This window comes from Anticarsia gemmatalis, chromosome 26 (genome assembly GCF_050436995.1).
Source record: "Anticarsia gemmatalis isolate Benzon Research Colony breed Stoneville strain chromosome 26, ilAntGemm2 primary, whole genome shotgun sequence".
Lineage (NCBI taxonomy): Eukaryota > Metazoa > Arthropoda > Insecta > Lepidoptera > Erebidae > Anticarsia > Anticarsia gemmatalis.
The window spans coordinates 2,492,557-2,510,861 of NC_134770.1; the positions used below are offsets into that span (position 1 = coordinate 2,492,557).

The 18,305-nt window shown below is 37.9% G+C and overlaps 3 protein-coding genes and 1 long non-coding RNA gene across 4 annotated transcripts; 2 read left to right on the plus strand and 2 right to left on the minus strand.

Annotated features, from left to right (window-relative positions):
• Positions 1-1,154: 1,154 nt before the first annotated feature.
• LOC142984329 (uncharacterized) lies at positions 1,155-2,607 on the plus strand. The gene is made up of 3 exons (XM_076131855.1): positions 1,155-1,224; positions 1,776-2,073; positions 2,469-2,607. Exons 1-3 carry the CDS (start codon positions 1,177-1,179, stop codon positions 2,531-2,533), a joined length of 411 nt encoding a protein of 136 aa, XP_075987970.1. The 5' UTR covers positions 1,155-1,176; the 3' UTR covers positions 2,534-2,607.
• Positions 2,608-3,177: 570 nt separating this feature from the next.
• Positions 3,178-4,818, minus strand: LOC142984068 (uncharacterized). The gene is made up of 2 exons (XM_076131379.1): positions 4,767-4,818; positions 3,178-3,987 (listed from the first exon to the last, which is right to left on the minus strand). The coding sequence occupies exons 1-2, from the start codon at positions 4,812-4,814 to the stop codon at positions 3,178-3,180; spliced, it is 858 nt and encodes a 285-aa protein (XP_075987494.1). The 5' UTR covers positions 4,815-4,818.
• Positions 4,819-7,744: 2,926 nt separating this feature from the next.
• On the minus strand, positions 7,745-8,691 carry LOC142984229 (uncharacterized). The gene is made up of 2 exons (XR_012960138.1): positions 8,546-8,691; positions 7,745-7,861 (listed from the first exon to the last, which is right to left on the minus strand). It is a non-coding gene; the product is annotated as an uncharacterized LOC142984229 (long non-coding RNA).
• A 4,079-nt stretch (positions 8,692-12,770) lies between these two features.
• LOC142984306 (lysophosphatidylserine lipase ABHD12-like) lies at positions 12,771-16,866 on the plus strand. Its single transcript, XM_076131825.1, has 10 exons — positions 12,771-12,919; positions 13,222-13,343; positions 13,600-13,713; positions 14,014-14,142; positions 14,346-14,438; positions 14,629-14,763; positions 15,180-15,328; positions 15,655-15,822; positions 16,288-16,415; positions 16,748-16,866. Exons 1-10 carry the CDS (start codon positions 12,909-12,911, stop codon positions 16,776-16,778), a joined length of 1,080 nt encoding a protein of 359 aa, XP_075987940.1. The 5' UTR covers positions 12,771-12,908; the 3' UTR covers positions 16,779-16,866.
• Positions 16,867-18,305: the final 1,439 nt, after the last annotated feature.

An 18,305-nucleotide genomic window follows, 5' to 3' on the forward strand; every position in this document is an offset into this window, starting at 1 on the left:
TTGACAACAACCGGGACCGATTTATGCTGTGCCTCCTGAAGCAGCGAGACGCTTAGCTCAAATTCCACTTAACGACCACCCATACCACGTCAATCGTTATTTAACTCCCTAATGATGGGTGATACAAAGGATCAATAGTGGTCGAAGTGTCAGCCGGCTAGTAGCTGGCAACCACACCCTGTAACGAAATGTACGACGAAACGAAATGGACGTAACGAAATGAAATACCTAAATAAAGTTAGGTATGCAAGTATGAATGTGTACCTAATTTATTATGTGAACGAATAGAATAAATCTATTTTACTTCTATGTATTTATCTCTTTTCTAATCTGTACATCCATTCATCCACTCCTTTACAACCACCAGTTCCATGTTCTAACTTATATTATTTATAGGTAAATGCAAAAGTTAATATACTTGAATTTTTGGATATTTGTTACTCAATCACGCCTAAATAACAATACGGTTTTTTATTAAATTCCGTATATTGATAGTTTATAGCCTGGATTACCAAAAAAATTTTTGCCAGGAAATATTTTAGCGGGCGAAATCGTAGGTGAAAGTCAGTTTGGTCTATATCTCCAACGTTCATTTTTTCAGGCTCCAAACATTATTTAAACCCATGCCCAGCAGTTGGTCAGTAAATGGTTATAAAAAAAACACTTTCAATAGTAAATGAGAAGTAGAGCTGTGTAAAAAACCTAGCTTCCAGCAATATTTTTATCGAAAATTAGCGAAATTTAGACTGGCCCGGCTTCGTCCGAGTATAGTACTAAAATATACTTTATACAGTTCATTCCATTCCCATCTTAATTTTGATCCCATCGATAACATAAAACCTTGTCTCGACAGTTACAAAAATATTTAAAAAAAATATATTAAGTTTAAAAGTTTTAAAGTTTATGTTTACAAGTTTAAAATCCTTTACGCTAGCTAAGAAACTTTCAGCGAGAAACTAAAGGGTTAACTATCTACAAAACATGAGTTAAAACTACTTTCACTGATCACTAACCGACCGATAAACTCAATTGCCTACGAACGACATTAAATACTGAATAATGTTCATTATAATATAAATAAATTAACATACGATGATAGGACTAGGTATAAATAGGTATAGTATCGCAGTATTAGGACAGTTCTGTTCAGTTTGTAATACAACTAACTACAACACAATGAGAGGAATCATCTTTACTTTCCTACTACTTACATTGGTCGCTGTGGTAAGAATATACTTTTTAGCTTAATATTTTTTACTTTGTTGATATTTTTTGGTCCTAGCTTTGCTACCGCATTCTCGTGTCACAATGTAACTTCGTTCCCGTACTCCTCCGTAACGGCTTGACCGATTTTCATGAAATATGTGAGCATATTGTGTAGGTTTGGTACCTCCCACGCAAGTGCTTTTTTCGAAGTTATGTGTGTATTAGAAATAATTATCACTTGTTTCAACGGTGAAGGAAAACATCGTGATGCAACCTTGCATACCTGAGAGTTCTTTAGAACAGTTCTTGAAGGTATGCAAAGTCCACAATCCGCACTTGGCCAGCGTGGTGAACTCAAGGCCTAACCCCTCCCTCATTACGGGAGGAGCCCCAGCAGTGGGATATTAATGGGTTTTGGTTATGAATGAGAGATGAGCAACGGTACTTTGCTGAATTCAGCGTCTATCAGGCCGGAGACCGCGTGATCCGCAGTCGGATAAGCTACCGACCGAGCCACAGAGCGATAGAATATAAATAAATGAATTATTACTATATTTGTGTGTTCACAGACCCTTCAAGCCAAATGCGGTTGTCGTCGCAAGGGTGGTATGAGCGGTGGTAATAGTGGTATGCAAGGCGGTAGCGGGAGCGGAGGCGGCATGGCCAGCGGGGGAAAGGGCGGAAGCGGTGGCGGCAGCGGTAGCGGAGGCGGCTCCGGCAGTGGTATCGGCAGCGGTAGCGGAAGCGGCGGCGGAAGCGGAGGCGGCGGCGGGAGCGGAAGCGGTGGCAAGGGTGGAAGCGAGAGTGGCATGAAAGGTGGTAGCGGTAGCGGAAGCGGTGGCAGCGCCAAACCTAAACCTAAAAGTGGTAATTTATAATTTTTACTCTAAATTATTGTTTCTTTTTACTATTTTTACTAATTTTATTTTCACAGCGTTTGTATAAGTTTGGGATAACCTTTCCAACAGATAAAGTGACAGCTAGTGTATGATAAATATTGTCATAATTCTATCTCCGCAAGAGCCTGCATTCAACATATTGTATTAAACTTTACCACATCTCGGGACTATGGAATCCAGGATTTTTGGAAGGCGTGCGTGGGGCCGAAGCCAACACGTAGTGGCCCTTTTCGACTGCTTTGATATTTCAATAATGTATAATGTCACAATGGTGTGATTATCCCTGTGCACACTATAAAGTGCACCCAAGGACAATCACCGGATTGATATAAAACTTATTAAACTTATTATTATTTGTTCAAGGTGATGTGAACGTGGATGTTCTGGACCCTACGGTCAGCGTATTACCTGGTCTTCAAGGACTGTAAGAACCGTGCCAGATTCCAGCCTTCTAAATTGATGGACAGCAATTTGTTAGCTTATATAAATATATAATTTACTTACTAGACGATAAACGTATTCTTTTTTTAACCTTAAGTTACGTTTTTTATGCAATATTTGAAATTTAATTTTCAAACAGTCAAAGGCTCTCTTTCTAAGTATTTTCTCCTCTTACTAAGAATGACTGTTTTCCAATTGCTAATAGACACAATATGGAAAAAGGAAAGTTGTATTTTCTCTTTTACTAAGAAGAATGAGTTACCATTAATTGCGAGAATGTTTAGGTAAGAAATGAAGCATCCAGTTTAAACAACAAATAGTTTATTAATAATGGAACGTATTTTATTGGTTTTAAAATAATTTCTAAAGTATAAGTAAGTAGACACGGTCTTTTTCCTCAGCAAATTTTTGACATATAAATATGAATAGTAAAGAACACTTGATTAGTTGAAAAACTAAGTTTTTTTTACAGAAATAAGTTATTTGACAAATTTTTGCAGAATTTAAAATAAGCTAAGATCTATCATAGTATCACCAAATTAGTTACTTTTAAGTTTTTTACATTCCGTAGAAGAAATACAAACAAATATACAGCAGTTTATTTCTCACAATAATCCATTAGATTTCATGTTTATTTACCCTTTTTGTCATCGCTTCCGCTTTTTGTATCGTCGTCTTTGCCACTTTTATCCCCACCCGTCGTTCCATGTTCATCTCCCCCCGTTGTTCCATGTTCATCCCCACTCGTCGTTCCATGTTCGTCTCCACCCGTCGCTCCATGTTCATCCCCACCCGTCGCTCCATGTTCATCCCCACCCGTCGTTCCATGTTCATCTCCCCCCGTTGTTCCATGTTCTTCCCCACTCGTCGTTCCATGTTCGTCTCCACCCGTCGTTCCATGTTCATCTCCACCCGTCGTTCCATGTTCATCCCCACCCGTCGCTCCATGTTCATCCCCACCCGTCGCTCCATGTTCATCCCCACCCGTCGATCCATGTTCATCCCCACCCGTCGTTCCATGTTCATCTCCACTCGTTGTTCCATGTTCGTCTCCACCTGATGTTCCATGTTCATCCCCACCTGATGTTCCCTGTTCATCCCCACCTGATGTGCCATGTTCATCCCCACCAAAAGTTCCATGTTCATCTTCACCCGTCGTTCCATGTTCATCCCCACCCTCTATTCCATCTTTATTTCCACCCATTGCATGATTATCCACTTCCAACGTATGATTTTTACCACTTTTATCTTCACTCGTCTCCATTCCTCCCTTGTCGTCTCCCTTATTGCCATCATTCATCATTCCACACTTCCCTCTACCACTTTTACCTACACTTTCGCTTCCACCCTTGTAACTGTCATTGCTTCCACCCTTGCTACTACAACCGTTTAGTTTGCCAGTCTTGCATCTACATTGACCTCTATGTGGACGTTGCATGGTCTGAAAACAATGTTTGTTATACAAACATTTTTTTTAGGAAATATCAGCACACATAAACATCTTTGGACTGCGATTCACAATGTATTTACACGTAAAAATGTATTCATCATTCAGATATTTAGCATCCACAGATACGAAGAAACACAACTTTTGTCATGAAATAGGGGACGAAGCCGATTGTAGATTCTTGAAATCGACTTTGCTCTCTAATTGCTGGATAATCGTCTCTTCCAAGAAGGAAGGTAAGAGTTATTCCAGCACTCTGGGTACGAATAAGCACTAATTGTGTAAAGAATACACAAATACATACATAATATCCCGTCAATATGTATACCAAATCACAGCCTTATTTTCATAGGTGTAGGCAGAGGCCAAAGTACGCCACTTTATACAATGCTTACAAACTTCCCTTGCTTTATTTGCCTATAAAGAATATAAATTTAACCCATTACTGTCCCACTGCTGGGCAAGGGTCTCCTCCCGTAATGAGGGAGGGTTGCCTTGAGTCCACCACGCTGGCCAAGTGCGGGTTGGGGACTGTGCATGCCCTCAATAAATGTATTAAACAAATTTTAGGCATTCCTCACGATGTTTTCCTTCAACGTTGGAGCATGTGATTATTATTTCTAATACTCACATAACTTCGAAAAGTCATTGGTGTGTTGCCTTGGGTTCGAACCTGCGACCACTTGCGTGGGAGGTGTCAACTTAAACCACTCGGCTATCAATGCTCATAATAATAAAGAATATTCAACTAAAATAAATAAAGAAACACTTACCACTGCGACCAGCGCAAGGATCAAGACAACTAGCGATAACCACTTCATTGTGAGTCAGTTGAAACTAATTACGTTTGAAGTAATTATTTGTGTCTATTTATACTTGTGCACTATCCAATTATTGGCTATCTCTGTGCACTATTCACTTTCATTATAGGTGATATTATACAGGGTAGCTTAAAACTTAATGTACGAAATCTAATATATCTGTTTTTGTACTGGCGAGAAGTATTTGCAAGTTTTTGAAAAAGAGGTATTTGGTTAAAATCGAATTTCTTTAATTTTTTTACTTGTTGTTTCTAGTTTAAGTTGCTCCTCCCACACAACGGTGGTCATCAAGGGTACGTACCCGAGGCAACACACGAATAAATTTTCGAAGTTATGTGTATAGAAAGGCCGCTACACACGGTAAAGTTTCTCCGTGTTTCGGAAGGCACGTTATATTGTGGGTCCCGGCTGTTATTTCAAAGATTTCTGACAATCGTAAATAGAAATCGGTGCTTGAAAGTCTGACAACCAGTCTTATCGAAGAGTATCGTGTTATAACCCAGGTAACCGGGTTGTGGAGTACCGATGATGGGCAGTCACCCTTAACTTCAGAGATCGATCCGCGCGTCTGTTGTTAATTAAGCCACGAGTTTCTCTCTCAAAATTAGTTACACCTCCTATATGTATAATAATGTCATAGCCATTATGATAGACTGTGTTTAATTTTAGAATTTAATTCAAAAGTTATCGGTGCAGTCGAATAATTGTACAAGAAAATTCTGAAGTGTCAATCAATTTCGATCTTTACGCCATGTACACAAATACTGCTTTTCTTTAAGTAACAGCGAAGTTAATAATATCAGTGTAGTAAAACTAAAATAACGTCATTTTAAAATATTAACAAAGTCTCTTCTGTTTAAAAATAACTTATTCATTCGTCCAAGGCGCTCATAGCCAGTTACGCTCACCGGTCGGTAAACGGTCTGTGGATTAAGCAAACTTTGGCGCAGTCATTCCATGGATGGGTGACCGCATAGTGGTAATTCGAGCTGGGTGCCACCGTGCTTCGGAGGACACGTATAAAGTCGGTCCCGGTTGTTGTCAATTATATTATATAACAGACTCGCGCAACTTCACTCGCGTCACATAAGAGGGAATGGGTCAAAATTTTTCCCCATTTTTGTAACATTTTTTCCTGATACTCTGCTCCTATTGTTCCTAGCGTGATAGCCTTCCTCGATAAATAGGCTATCTAACACTGAAAGAATTTTTCAAATCGCTCCAGTAGTTCCTGAGATTAGTGCGTTCCAACAAACAAACAAACTAACTCTTCAGCTTTATAATATTAGTATAGATATTAAGCTACATCAAAGGCCTTTAGGCTTGAACAACTTTGACACTAGGTTGACCACTAACCGAAATACGATAAGAAAAAGATTCATTTGTCGTATGGTTAGTGGTTAACTTACCTAAACTCCTTTAAAATAAACTCTTAAGTCGTAACTTCGTGCTTCGACGATGCCGCTCGGAGTGCGCCGCGTCGAGCCTATATTATATGAAGCCGTGGCGACTTCACACAATTCTGCCTCAAGGACCTATCCGTCTATATGGGTAGCGAAAAGGACACTACTATAAAAGGCCCACAAGCCTAGGATAGTTTACCCACAGCTTACAAGTGGTGAAACTCCTTTATTATTTTATCGCCCTGAGATATATGACTAAAACGCTACACATTCATAGTATTTCATAAGTTTAGTTAGCTACTTAAAGGAGTTAGTTTCACTTGAAGATGGGTATGGAATGTATGGTGTAATAGTGTGGTCCAGAATTTCTACTAGCTATCCTTTGAACTCGCAGTTAACTTTGACCATCTTAATCAATTTATGACCTAAACTAAACTATAAAATTATACGATTATCTTATCTCAAAATACTTTACAGTCGTAGAATTTCCTGAAATAGTTGATACAAAATTGGGGTGTTTTACATGAAATAAAATAACATTTTTGATGCTAGATAATTTATTTTACAACGATATCATACAAGTATGGACGCCACGTTTTTTGAAAAGTCCATTGCCTAAACCTATTTATTTCCTATCCTCCTGCACCGATTAGTGAAAATGGAATCTGGAAATCTGTGTTAGGACTCAGCACATTTACAGTTGTATCTGAAAATAATGAAAAATATATCATTAGCTAAGAGAAGATTCAAGAATCGAGTAAAATGTGGTGGAGTTAATTCCCTAATCGAGTAATATGGCAAAGAGTCGGTTCCCGTATCGAGTCGCGGAATATGAGGATAATAAATCTATTGTACAAGTTTATTTTTACCAAACATGGCCAAGATTGGGAGCTGAGAGGTAATAGTCTCGATAGTCTTAAAAACTCGTGTTTGGAAAATAAAATGACAATAACTAATGATGACAATTTATTACACTTTAATTACATTTTGGATGTTTGCTTGAAAATACGTCTATATTATTATAATTTTATTAAACAAGCGAGAAAGGAATAGTAAAAGATGCGTTGGGACTCAGCACGTTCACATTAGTGTCTGAAAATAAAAGATATCTAAATTAGATTGTTGGTTTGATTCCAGAGACAGGCATAAAGAAGTCAATTATGTGTTTAGATTTTGGAAGAGTAACTTATTCAAACATAAGTAATTGAAGTCTTGTGCGTTGTTGTTATTGATGTAGGAACTTTTTACTAAGTGGTAGTCAAAAAAAATATTTGATGATTCAAATATTAGGTTTTGCATAATAAAATTAAATAATTTTGATCTTATAACAATTTATTTTCAATAATACGTTAGTGTTTTTAAACCTTCTAACATTTAAACATTCTATTCAGCAAAATATAAATATTTAATTGGAAAAAAAAATTAACACTCGATAGAATCACACACATTTTAACGTAAATTAATTTGGTATAACAAAATCAAACGTAAGGAATGAATAGGGTCAAACAAAAAACCAAAATGGACGACGATTTTTAAATAAGTTCTATTTAATTAAGACAATTTTTGATGAAGACTACAACGTTTTTATCAACTATGCGCTAACTTTGACAGTCACTGCTTCCACTTTCACATCCACGTCTGCAACTGAAAAAAACATTATCGTATATTTTGTGGTATGATCTGCCTCCTTGGCGCAGTGGTCGCCACAGTGCTACCGTTGCTTCGATCGATCGTGGGATCGATTCCCGTGGGAAAAATTATTTGTGTGGTCCACAAATAGTTGTTTGTATGTAAGTCTCAGACACAAGAAGAACTCTTAGTACGGGAGTTGTCTTTAAAAAAAGTCTGACCACTTAGTCAATAACTCTGGGTATTTCCAAAATATGGTAGCTGACGTAACTGTATCAAACAGGCTACCGTCAGCTGCGACCTGCAGGGTCCATGCAAGGTCGCTGATCAATTTAATTCTGAGTATTGTATAGATACCTCCGCCAGCCGCGAACCTCGCATACTAGGCTCTCTAAGTTGTTAGTCTAGTGTTTTTCAAAAATGTATTTTGTAAAATATCAAGACCTCATATTCCAGTTAAAAAATATCAATACTTACGAAAACAAACAGTATCTAAATATCAAAGAATATACCACCAGTTTGTCCAGCAGTAGGCTGAACCGCCGAGCAATATCATCATTAGATATTCACTTTTCCATCTTCTAAGGGGCACAAGCCTCCTCCCTCAAGTCATCGGTAGGAAGCATTGCCAGTAGTTCCTGTATATCACCCTTATCAAAAGCTTACCGACAAACTTAAATATTAAATAACTTTACTTACTACTACTTTTGGGAATCGGCTTTTTTCCTCCACCGCCTGGCTTATCACCAGCTTTATGGCCGCCTCCCTTATCACCACTCCCCTTGTCACCGCTACCTCCAGATCCATCTCCTTTGCCACCCCCTTCTCCGTCACCGCCCCCTTCTCCTTTACCACCCCCTTCACCGCCCCCTTCTCCTTTACCACCCCCTTCGCCGCCCCCTTGTCCTTTGTCACCCCCTTCTCCTTTATCACCCCCTTGGCCGCCCCCTTCTCCTTTGTCACCCCCTTTGCCGCCCCCCTCTCCTTTGCCGCCCCCTTCTCCTCCGCCACCCCCTTCTCCTTTACCACCTCCTTCTCCTTTTCCACCCCCTTCTTCTTTTCCACCCCCAGTATTATTTCCTGCTCCTCCATCACCACTAACTGTGTGGTTCCCACCACCTCCACTCCCACTACCAGCAGCCTTGCGCCGACAGCCACAGCGTGACTGCGCCGTCTGAAATTTCAAGTCAAATATTTGATGGGAGTCTATGAAAAATAAAATACGATGTGTGTGTTCCATATTTTATTTTCCAAAGTTTTATTTGAACCACAGTGCAATATGAGGTTGAGAACTCGTGGTTTAGTTAACGACAGCCGCGCGGATCGATCTCTGAGCCACAGCCTTAAGCCACACTTGTCGAAGTTGTTCTGTGGGTGCGTGACCATCTCACACATCGAGTTCCTCTGTGTTTCGGAAGGCAAGTTAAATTGTGGGTCCCGTTAACAGTAGTCAGAAGCTTGAAAGTCTGACAACCAGTCTCACCGAAGGGTATCGTGTTATATCCCAGGTAACTGGGTTGCGGAGGTCAGATAGGCAGGCGTTCTATGTAAAACACTGGTATTTCAGCTGCATCCGGTGAGACTGGAAGCCGACACCAATATAGTCTAATACTTATTGTAAGAACCAATAGCACTTTGCCCAGTATCGAACCCGAGACCTCTAGTGCCTTATTGTATGCATTACGCTACCCCTTTTTCATTATTTGAGGGTTAATTTTCCAAACAGAACAAAACAATATTCTTACAGACCGAGAATACCTCAGTTTCTTTTTAATTATAAAAACCACAATTGGCAGATAATAAAACAAAACCTACTTAATTAAATTGTGTTTCATTATCAATAATTATGTAAATATTCTCAATTTGTACCCATTTTTCTATTCGTGCTATCAAACTCTAGAGACCCGTTTACATGCATAATATCATGCCTGTTATATCCAAAGGTGTAGGCAGAGGGGTATGAAGCACTCCCACTATTCTCAATTCAAGAGCACGTCACCAAACTGTTGGCTATCATTGAGAAATATTCTCATTATCAACCTAGCCTTAAACTTTCTTCCAACTATGTTGGAGTCGGCTTCCAGTCTCACCGGATGCAGGTGAATACCAGTATTTTACATGGAGCAACTGCCTATCGAACCTCCACAACCCAGTTATAACACGGTATGCCTCGGTAAGACTGGTTGTCAGACTTTTAAACTTCTGTAGTTCCATTCTCTACTACTATCGACTACCGACAACCGACCTGTCATCGAGAAATTTTGTTTGAAAATTTGATCAGCACCTCTGACGGGCGTCGTAGGAAATATTTTGGCAGTACATTCTAAATGTCAAAATTTTGATAGCTAGCCGGTTGTCGGTAGTCGATAGTGAAAGAGAATCGAGGTACAGACCACAGGTAACGAGTAGTAATGACTATCGAAGATCTTCGAAAGCGATAGCTGGGACTCCTAATTTAAGGAGCCTTGAATCCGTGGTAAGCCGACATTGTGGGCTTAAGGCTAACCCGTCATTCCGACCTTTGACAGACAGGCCTTTGTCCAGTGCCGTCCTCTAACTATAATGCCGTTATCTACAAAAGCAATGTTTCGAGATATTCGATAAAAAGGCGCGAGAAAAGAAATATGCAATGCTGTTTCGTAACTATCTAGAAACTGCGATTTGAAATAACTTTAGCAGCATCTGGAAACAGCATTGCATATTTCTTTTCTCGCGCTTTTTCGCGAATATCTCGAAACAAAATGCCGTTATCTACAAAATTGTTTTTGTAGGTAACGGCATTATAGTTAGAGGACAGCAGTAGTGAAAAAGTTATTAAAATTAGTAAAAAGTACTCACCAAGGCGACCAGAGTGAACACCAATAACATAAATATGTACAACCTCATCGTGACTTGTTCCTTGCTTGTTCTAACTTCACTGCACTGTGCCTTTATATACGTGCATTGTTATCTATGTATTCTAATTCTTTATTATATACAGGGGACGTTTTACGTGCATTTTTTTACATTCAGTTTTAAATAACATGAAAATTGTAATACAACAACTTTGTAGAGAGCCTTGTATGAAAGATTTGCAAAGGATACAAAATTCTGAATTTATAACATCAATGACCCGCAAAACAGCATTTCATACCGCTACTTTATTGCTGAAATACTGAAAGAAAGAAAAGAAGAAGAAGAGAATAGAAAGTTATTGAACTGTAGAATAACGTAATTAAGCCAATATTTTGGGTCCCGTCTGTCATTTTCTAAGATCTTTGACAGTCGTTAACAGTATGGTAGTCAGAAACTTGAAAGTCTGACAACCAGTCTTACCGAAGGGTATCGTGTTATAACCCAGTTAACTGGGTTGTGGAGGTCAGATAGGCAGTCGTTCCCTGTAAAACACTGGTATTCAGCTGCATCCGGTGAGACTGGAAGCCGACTCCAACATAGGTTGGAAGAAAGGCTAAGCTGATATACCTACAATATATAGAAGGCAAGCACTGTCTGCTAGTGTAATTATTATGATTTTAGAGACATAAGAACTCTTAAAAATAAGTCTGTTTTTATTGTATTCTCCTGTATAAAAACATAGAAACTTCATGAATGATATAACGGTAAAAATACAAATGGTCTACTTGAATTAAAAAAAATACCGGTTCTAAGGCATATTGCCTGTATGCTATTTTAATTGGCTGTACAATTACGAACCTTATACCAAAGTAACACGATACAATATCATATGTAAAAAACTTCTATGATAAGTGACGCATAAATTGCTCTATTTATCTATTTGACTCAATTACAGTTTATAAAAAGTAAAAAAGAAAATTTACAAAACCTATTCTATTTAAGTCTTCAGTTCTCAGAATTAAAAAGAGGGGATTTCAAGGAAAAGAAGAATGATTATGCCCATTATTCTAGAAGGTTGATTGTTGTTGATTGATACTCTCTGTTAAAATATCGTCCTATAAGACACATTACTCTCTTGGTCAGCATTTATTTATCTTTTCCAGTCCGTGAACCCCTAGATAATCGATCGGAATTTCAGGGCAAGCCCCCCTGAATAACCAAAAAAAAGGTATTTTTCTACTAAATAAATCCACGTTTAGCTGCTTGCAGTAGCCCTTGCCGTCGCGCCCTGCAATTCTTTTAAGTGGACCTACAATTCGTTCCATAAGATGTAGCGAAATTGTCGAAGTTGTTTGTCGGAACGGACGGCACCCATATTTTTCTACAGACTGTCTTGTAACTATGCTATGCCCTTTTATTTAAACGTCTTATCACAATATTATAAAGTCAAATAGTGCGTAATTTTACCTACTAATGGGTAAATTTTGCCTATTTCAGGGACGCATGTTTTAACAATAAATTTTGTAATAAAGTTTATGTAAATTATCGGAAAAGACATAGGTACGCATTCTAATTATACTTATACGCTTGTTTTAGTTGGAGGTGGTTCAACTCTTGCAAATAACTTCTAGTTGCTAGTTTATAATTCTGATGCTATATCAAATCAAACTAAAGTTTATAAAAATAAATATTATAAAAGGAACCACAGCCACCATTAGACCTTAGCCGTAGATACTATTACTTATTCTGTGCCTTAACTACAATTAATCAATGTATCATATTAATGTCCCACGTACATATGTACGTAATCTAATTTATAATTATATTCAAAATGCTAACTATTCCTGCCATTGATTTTTGCATGCATGGCGACATATATGTATGTTATTGTGTATAATTAATTATCATCATCATCTAAGTAATCACCACATTTCTGTAAAATAAATGTTATTATGGAACGTTAAATAAATAAAACAATTTTCCTATTTTCACTTTGTCGACTGGGAACGTGCCCAAAAGGCTGGCAGCACATCCCATATTTTATTCTATTTAGAGGAAAAAAATCCTTTTGTCAAAATTCATATAAAATGTCATATCTTCTAAATTAGCAAGGTCTTTTAATTTTATTATAAAATGATAGAAATATGCTAAAAAAAATATAAATATTGGAAAATGTACAAAAAGGTGGCGAACAAAATATTGGAATATAGATTAGCTCCTTATCAAAATGGTTATAGAGTAAGTACAATTCAATTAAATATCTTCTACCCACCTTACATTCATAGGAAAAGAATAGTTAATATTAACATAATTTTCGATCCTACAGTCTACAGACAAACAGCGTCGGTAGTTTCGTGGGACATCTACTAAATAACTGTGTGATGATGATGATGATGATGAAAAGATGATGTAATAAATAAATAACGGGGTATAGTGTAGTTTTCTAGCAGTAAAGGCTATTCGAAATTGATACAGCATTTTCATAGGTAAAGACAATTAAATACAATAACAAAGGTAATCTCCCTACAATCATCTCGCAGGACGATATTACTGACAGGCGCCTCGCTGACGGCCAGCATCCTGGTGGTACAGGTAGCTGTACTGCCTCTAGTATTTAAGTACAGTAAGGCAGTTCAAAGAAAAATGGTATTTTCCAATTGTAGTAAGTATTTTTAAGTTTGATTTTACTCTGATAAAATAAAAACGCCTGATCAAAAAGTTTTAGCAATCATTGTAAGTTGTATTTTGCGGCCACTTTTCTATCAGGCGCTATTCTTTTATTTCTGTTTAGATCCTATATTCTCCATTACTTTCTTAATTTTATGAATTAGTCTACTTCTAATTGTGTCACTTTTGGAAGTTTTAGTAATGGTGGCCAATAGTTTGGTATTCTGTTTAATTGTTTTGTCTGTTTCTAGTAAATTATCCAAGGAATTTAGACTACGAGAATCCGTCGAGTTGTAATGTTGTAGGCGGCAGAAACTTCAGTATTGAGTTCCACTCGAATGCAGACAACTGCCCTATCAAAATAGGTAATTTAATTAAACAACTACCTAGCTGGGTTAATTGGTTTAAGGATTAAACTCTGTAATGTTTGTTACAAAACTTGCAATGCAAAATTTAATCATGAAGCCATCAAAATTAAAAGTCAGTAGATTTTAAAACTTTATTTATAGCTACAAATAGCTCTTTCCAATCTGTACCCAATCTGTGATGGGTTCTGTGAAGGAACCTATCTTTAAGTTCTTAAAAAGACTATCGATGAAATACGTTCTTTTTGCCTATCGTTAATCTATTTGTGTATTATCGACAATAATTATCTGTGCTTTCAGGTGCATGGCATATAGTCCCATGTTCAATGTTTCGTGATGTGTTCGTGATCAGGGACTATATGACAGTAGACACTAGACTTCACGATGAATTAAAGAGGACACAGAATACAGTTGTATTGTACTGTCACGGTAAGTAGAGAATTATGTGTAGCGCCTGTTAGATTTAACATAGCAACAAAATGCACGAAAGTATGATTGCTCTTGTAAAAACAACAGGCGCTGTTTTATTCTTGTACTATTTTCCTTGGTGAACTTTCGCCAAGGACGGGATTTAAAATTTTATTTTATTAGACAATTTAGAGAGTAATGTCACTTTTTTTTTATAATTTCAGGTAATTCCAACCATCGTGCGTCGCCACATCGACTCCAAATGTACAAAGTTTTCCAAGAATTAAATTTCCATGTCATCACATTTGATTATAGAGGTAAACAGTTATTTAGATCAGAATATTCGGAATTAACGACTACACGGACTGGACATAACGAATTTTTTTTAATTGCTATTAACCTACTACATGTTATTTCCGCATTGAAAATATCAATAATGAATTTGCAACAAACACCCAATTGAAATAGGTAACAAAAATGATGTGTGAAATGATTGCCTCATTCCAGGATATGGAGACTCCACCCGCATCAGGCCTACAGAGAGAGGAGTGGTGGAGGATGCACTGGCAGTGTACGGCTGGCTCCACGACTCATTGAACGAGGAGAACAGACCTACTGTCATCGTGTGGGGACACTCTTTAGGTAATTTCGTAACATGCTAATTTTATATAGGAGCTTATTCTCGTGCTATCGTATTTTGATAGACATACGATTATATAGAAAAGATTAACTTTTTGTCACCCTACTACTACACCCACGTTACTTACTCCTTGTCTTCTTTTAGGCCTTGGTTCCATTATGTATGTAGATATGTTGTCGTGTATGACATGATGTATGGATTTAAATGAAGCAAAATAATTTAGAAAGGACTGTAGCAACGCCAAAGAATCATCCTCTGGTCTACTCCTAACTCCCTACTCCTGGGAAAAAGGCGTGATTTTATTAATATGTATGCATGTATGTAAATGTGTTGTCCTAACTCCTAACTTCCTACTCTTGGGAAAAGTTTATGATTTTATGAATACCTATGTATGTGTGTGAACCATGTTGTGTTTCAGGCACGGCAGTAGCAGCCAATATGTCGGCACATCTGGCTCAGCTGTGTGAGGAGCAGGGCAGGCCGCCGCTGCCGCTGCCTGACGCCGTCGTGTTGGAAGCACCCTTCAACAACCTCATGGATGAGATTGAGAGCCATCCGTTTTCCAAGGTAAAGCCGTCGGAGCTGCGCCTGACCTTTCACTGTTCGTGTCGGTTATCCGTCCCACCGGGTTATGAAAGCTAAAGAATAGAAAGGGTACCTGTGCATTGTTGACCCACATTTTGACAGTAGCTAGAAACAAAGTCCTGCACCGTTAGCTAGTTTCAATGAAATTGACCACCTTAGTCGGATATCTGCAAGGACATTATTAATGGTTACCAAAAAAGTCCAAAAATGCTAACATCGGGCTTTAAATCCAAGATCACGCGCAGCAACCACACACTAGAACTTAAACAGTTGTCCCAAAGTTCAATATTCCCCCCTCCTGTTGTCAGCTGGTGTCCTGGCTGCCGTACTACAAGGACACGTTCGTGAAGCCGTTCACCGCGTCCTCGGAGTACGCGTTCAACACGGACGAGTACCTCCGCCGGGTCCCGCAGCTGCCCATACTGATGCTGCACTCTAAGGGAGACAAGATCGTGCCCTTTGGACTGGCTGTTAAGGTAACGTCACCTTCAAATGCCGGGTTAAAATATGCTTCCTGTAAATTGAGGATGTTTTGACTTTTTCCCCTTTGGCTAACACACATTAAAATTTGTCTTCGCTGTAATCCCCATGGTCATAATTATTATTTAACACAATCATGCAGCTTAAATCCACTGAAACTTAGGTACTAAGAGTATTATTAGGTATTTCGAAATGATCACAAAAAAGTATTTATATAATAAGTAAATAGCCATTGGACAACTCACACACGGTCATTTGATTACAAACTAAACAGAGCTTGCATTATGGTAAACAAATAACTGATAAACATACTTATAAACTTGTAAATAAATACTCATATGAATAAATTAACAATCAGGCTCAGAACAGATACTCGTGCTCATTACACAAATTTAATACTTTTTACAATTTTTCAAAACATACATAGGTACCTACCTACTATTTATTATTCGTGGTTTCAGTTGCACGAGACAATATCATCATCCCGTGGTCCCGGAGACGCGCCGGTGGTGTTCCACGAGTTCGAGAAGGGGCTCGGTCTTGGTCACAACAACCTGTGCGAGGCGCCAGAGTTGAAGAATGTGGTTGAGTAAGTTTCATTACGTTTATTTATTTTTATTTATTTTTTTAAATCCCAAACAAAAATAACTCTCCAAATTATTTAAAGAGAAAATCCTGATATTGACAATACTCGTAGTTTGTTAGTTTTTAAATTTAGTGCTGTTAGAGATCGTAGTAAAATAAGCATCCGATTGGCTGCATTTTCCAGGTATTTTTTCTATATTCTGCTAAATGTTGTGTTATTGAATAAGAAAGTTGAAATAACCGTTGCCTTAAATGTAAATCATAGCCATCACTGTCTTACTGAAATGAGAGTACAATTGGAGCTCAATAATAAATAAAAAAATATTATTGTTACAGAAACTTTCTGAAGCGAATCAAGAAAACATAAAGTATACGGTGTATTTGACAGTTTTGTACAAACATGGCGATGTCCTAACATGGTGTTCATTTTTGTATTAAAGAGTACCGTAGCGAAATTATTTATTTTATTTTAGCTTCTAATCATGACATCAAGACACACAGATCATATCGTTGCGATATCCTTGAAGAAGGTCAGGTGCGTAGTATCTACTCGTAGCCGGCGGTCCTATATGACAAGATGTATGTATGTGAATGAGGCAAGGAAAGTTTGTAAGGATCGTACCAAGTGGTGTTCTTTGGTCCATGCATACTCCTGAAGGCATCATTTAATGTATGTAAGTATAATGACATTCCTGAAATCTATACTTAATCTATACTAATAGTAGTTTCGTTCCCGTTTCGGTTCTCTAATCGGTCAGATACATAGATGGCGGTATACCTGAGAAATACTAAAAATAATATAAAGCTATTTCCAAAACTAAATCTAATAAAATGAATCAGGATCAAACCCAGCCACCATAACACTCGTCTTACAAAAAGGTCACATTCTGTCATTGTTGCCAACATACTAAACATTTACGACCAACGACCGGAAGAGCGCAGCATTCTTTTAAACAATTCACTATTTTTAATAATGGCAAGAGTTATGGATACAAACCGCAGAGATTTTATTTGTGATGTTTTTGAGCTATAAAATTAGTTATTTGTTGACCTCTAAGATACAAGGACGGTTGGCAAGGTCACGTACTTAAAGATAACTTAGCCTTGGTTTCTGAAGTACATTTAGCGGTAATTTATCTATTCGATAGTGTCAAAACTCATATAAAAAAGCCATTGAATAGATAAACTACCGTTAAATTTAGAAACCAGGGGTTACTTATTTGTCTGGCTCGAGATTTCCCGTGACCAGGCTGCGTTTATTTCTTCTTTATTTTTAAAAAACATATCTCCTGCACTATGAATTACTCTTGTGTCGCGGGAACTTTTACAAACAAACAAACAACTGACACAAAATACAACCAGACTCGAAACAATTATTTGTGGATCGCACAAATAATTGTTCCGGGTGGGAATCGAACCCACGACCTCTCGACGCAACAGTAGAGGCGTGGCGACCTAAGCCACTGCGCTACGCCATGGAGTTACTTGTCTGGTTGCTAAAATAACTCCAAAAAGTAATTACTAAACGTCTGGTCGTGATTTTCCGTGGCCAGACTCCGTCTATTTGGCACAGAGATGCAGTTTCATAACTATTTGATTCATGTCACGCCGAAATCTAACTTTTACGAGCCTTTTGAATTTCACAACTAGTAGGAACTTGTTGTGTGGTCTACCTAATTATTCTCTACTAGCTGACCCGCGCAACTTCGCTTGCGTCATATAAGAGAGAATGGGTCATAATTTTTCCCGTTTTTGTTACGTTTTTTACTGGTACTCCGCTCCTATTGGTCGTAGCGTGATGAAATATAGCCTATAGCCTTCCTCGATAAATGCACTATGTAACACTGAGAGAATTTTTCAAATCGGACCAGTAGTTCCTGAGATTAGCGCGTTC

Excerpts from the sequence above, each read along its gene's own strand:
- LOC142984306 (XM_076131825.1), top strand. Across the intron at positions 14,439-14,628 it reads CATCACATTTGATTATAGAG|GATATGGAGACTCCACCCGC; the intron begins GTAAACAGTTAT and ends GCCTCATTCCAG. Across the intron at positions 15,329-15,654 it reads AGAGCCATCCGTTTTCCAAG|CTGGTGTCCTGGCTGCCGTA; the intron begins GTAAAGCCGTCG and ends TCCTGTTGTCAG.
- LOC142984068 (XM_076131379.1), bottom strand. The coding sequence starts at position 4,814 with ATGAAGTGGTTATCGCTAGTTGTCTTGATCCTTGCGCTGGTCGCAGTG. Across the intron at positions 3,988-4,766 it reads TCCTTGCGCTGGTCGCAGTG|ACCATGCAACGTCCACATAG; the intron begins GTAAGTGTTTCT and ends CATTGTTTTCAG.
- LOC142984329 (XM_076131855.1), top strand. The coding sequence starts at position 1,177 with ATGAGAGGAATCATCTTTACTTTCCTACTACTTACATTGGTCGCTGTG. Across the intron at positions 1,225-1,775 it reads TACTTACATTGGTCGCTGTG|ACCCTTCAAGCCAAATGCGG; the intron begins GTAAGAATATAC and ends GTGTGTTCACAG. Across the intron at positions 2,074-2,468 it reads CAAACCTAAACCTAAAAGTG|GTGATGTGAACGTGGATGTT; the intron begins GTAATTTATAAT and ends TATTTGTTCAAG.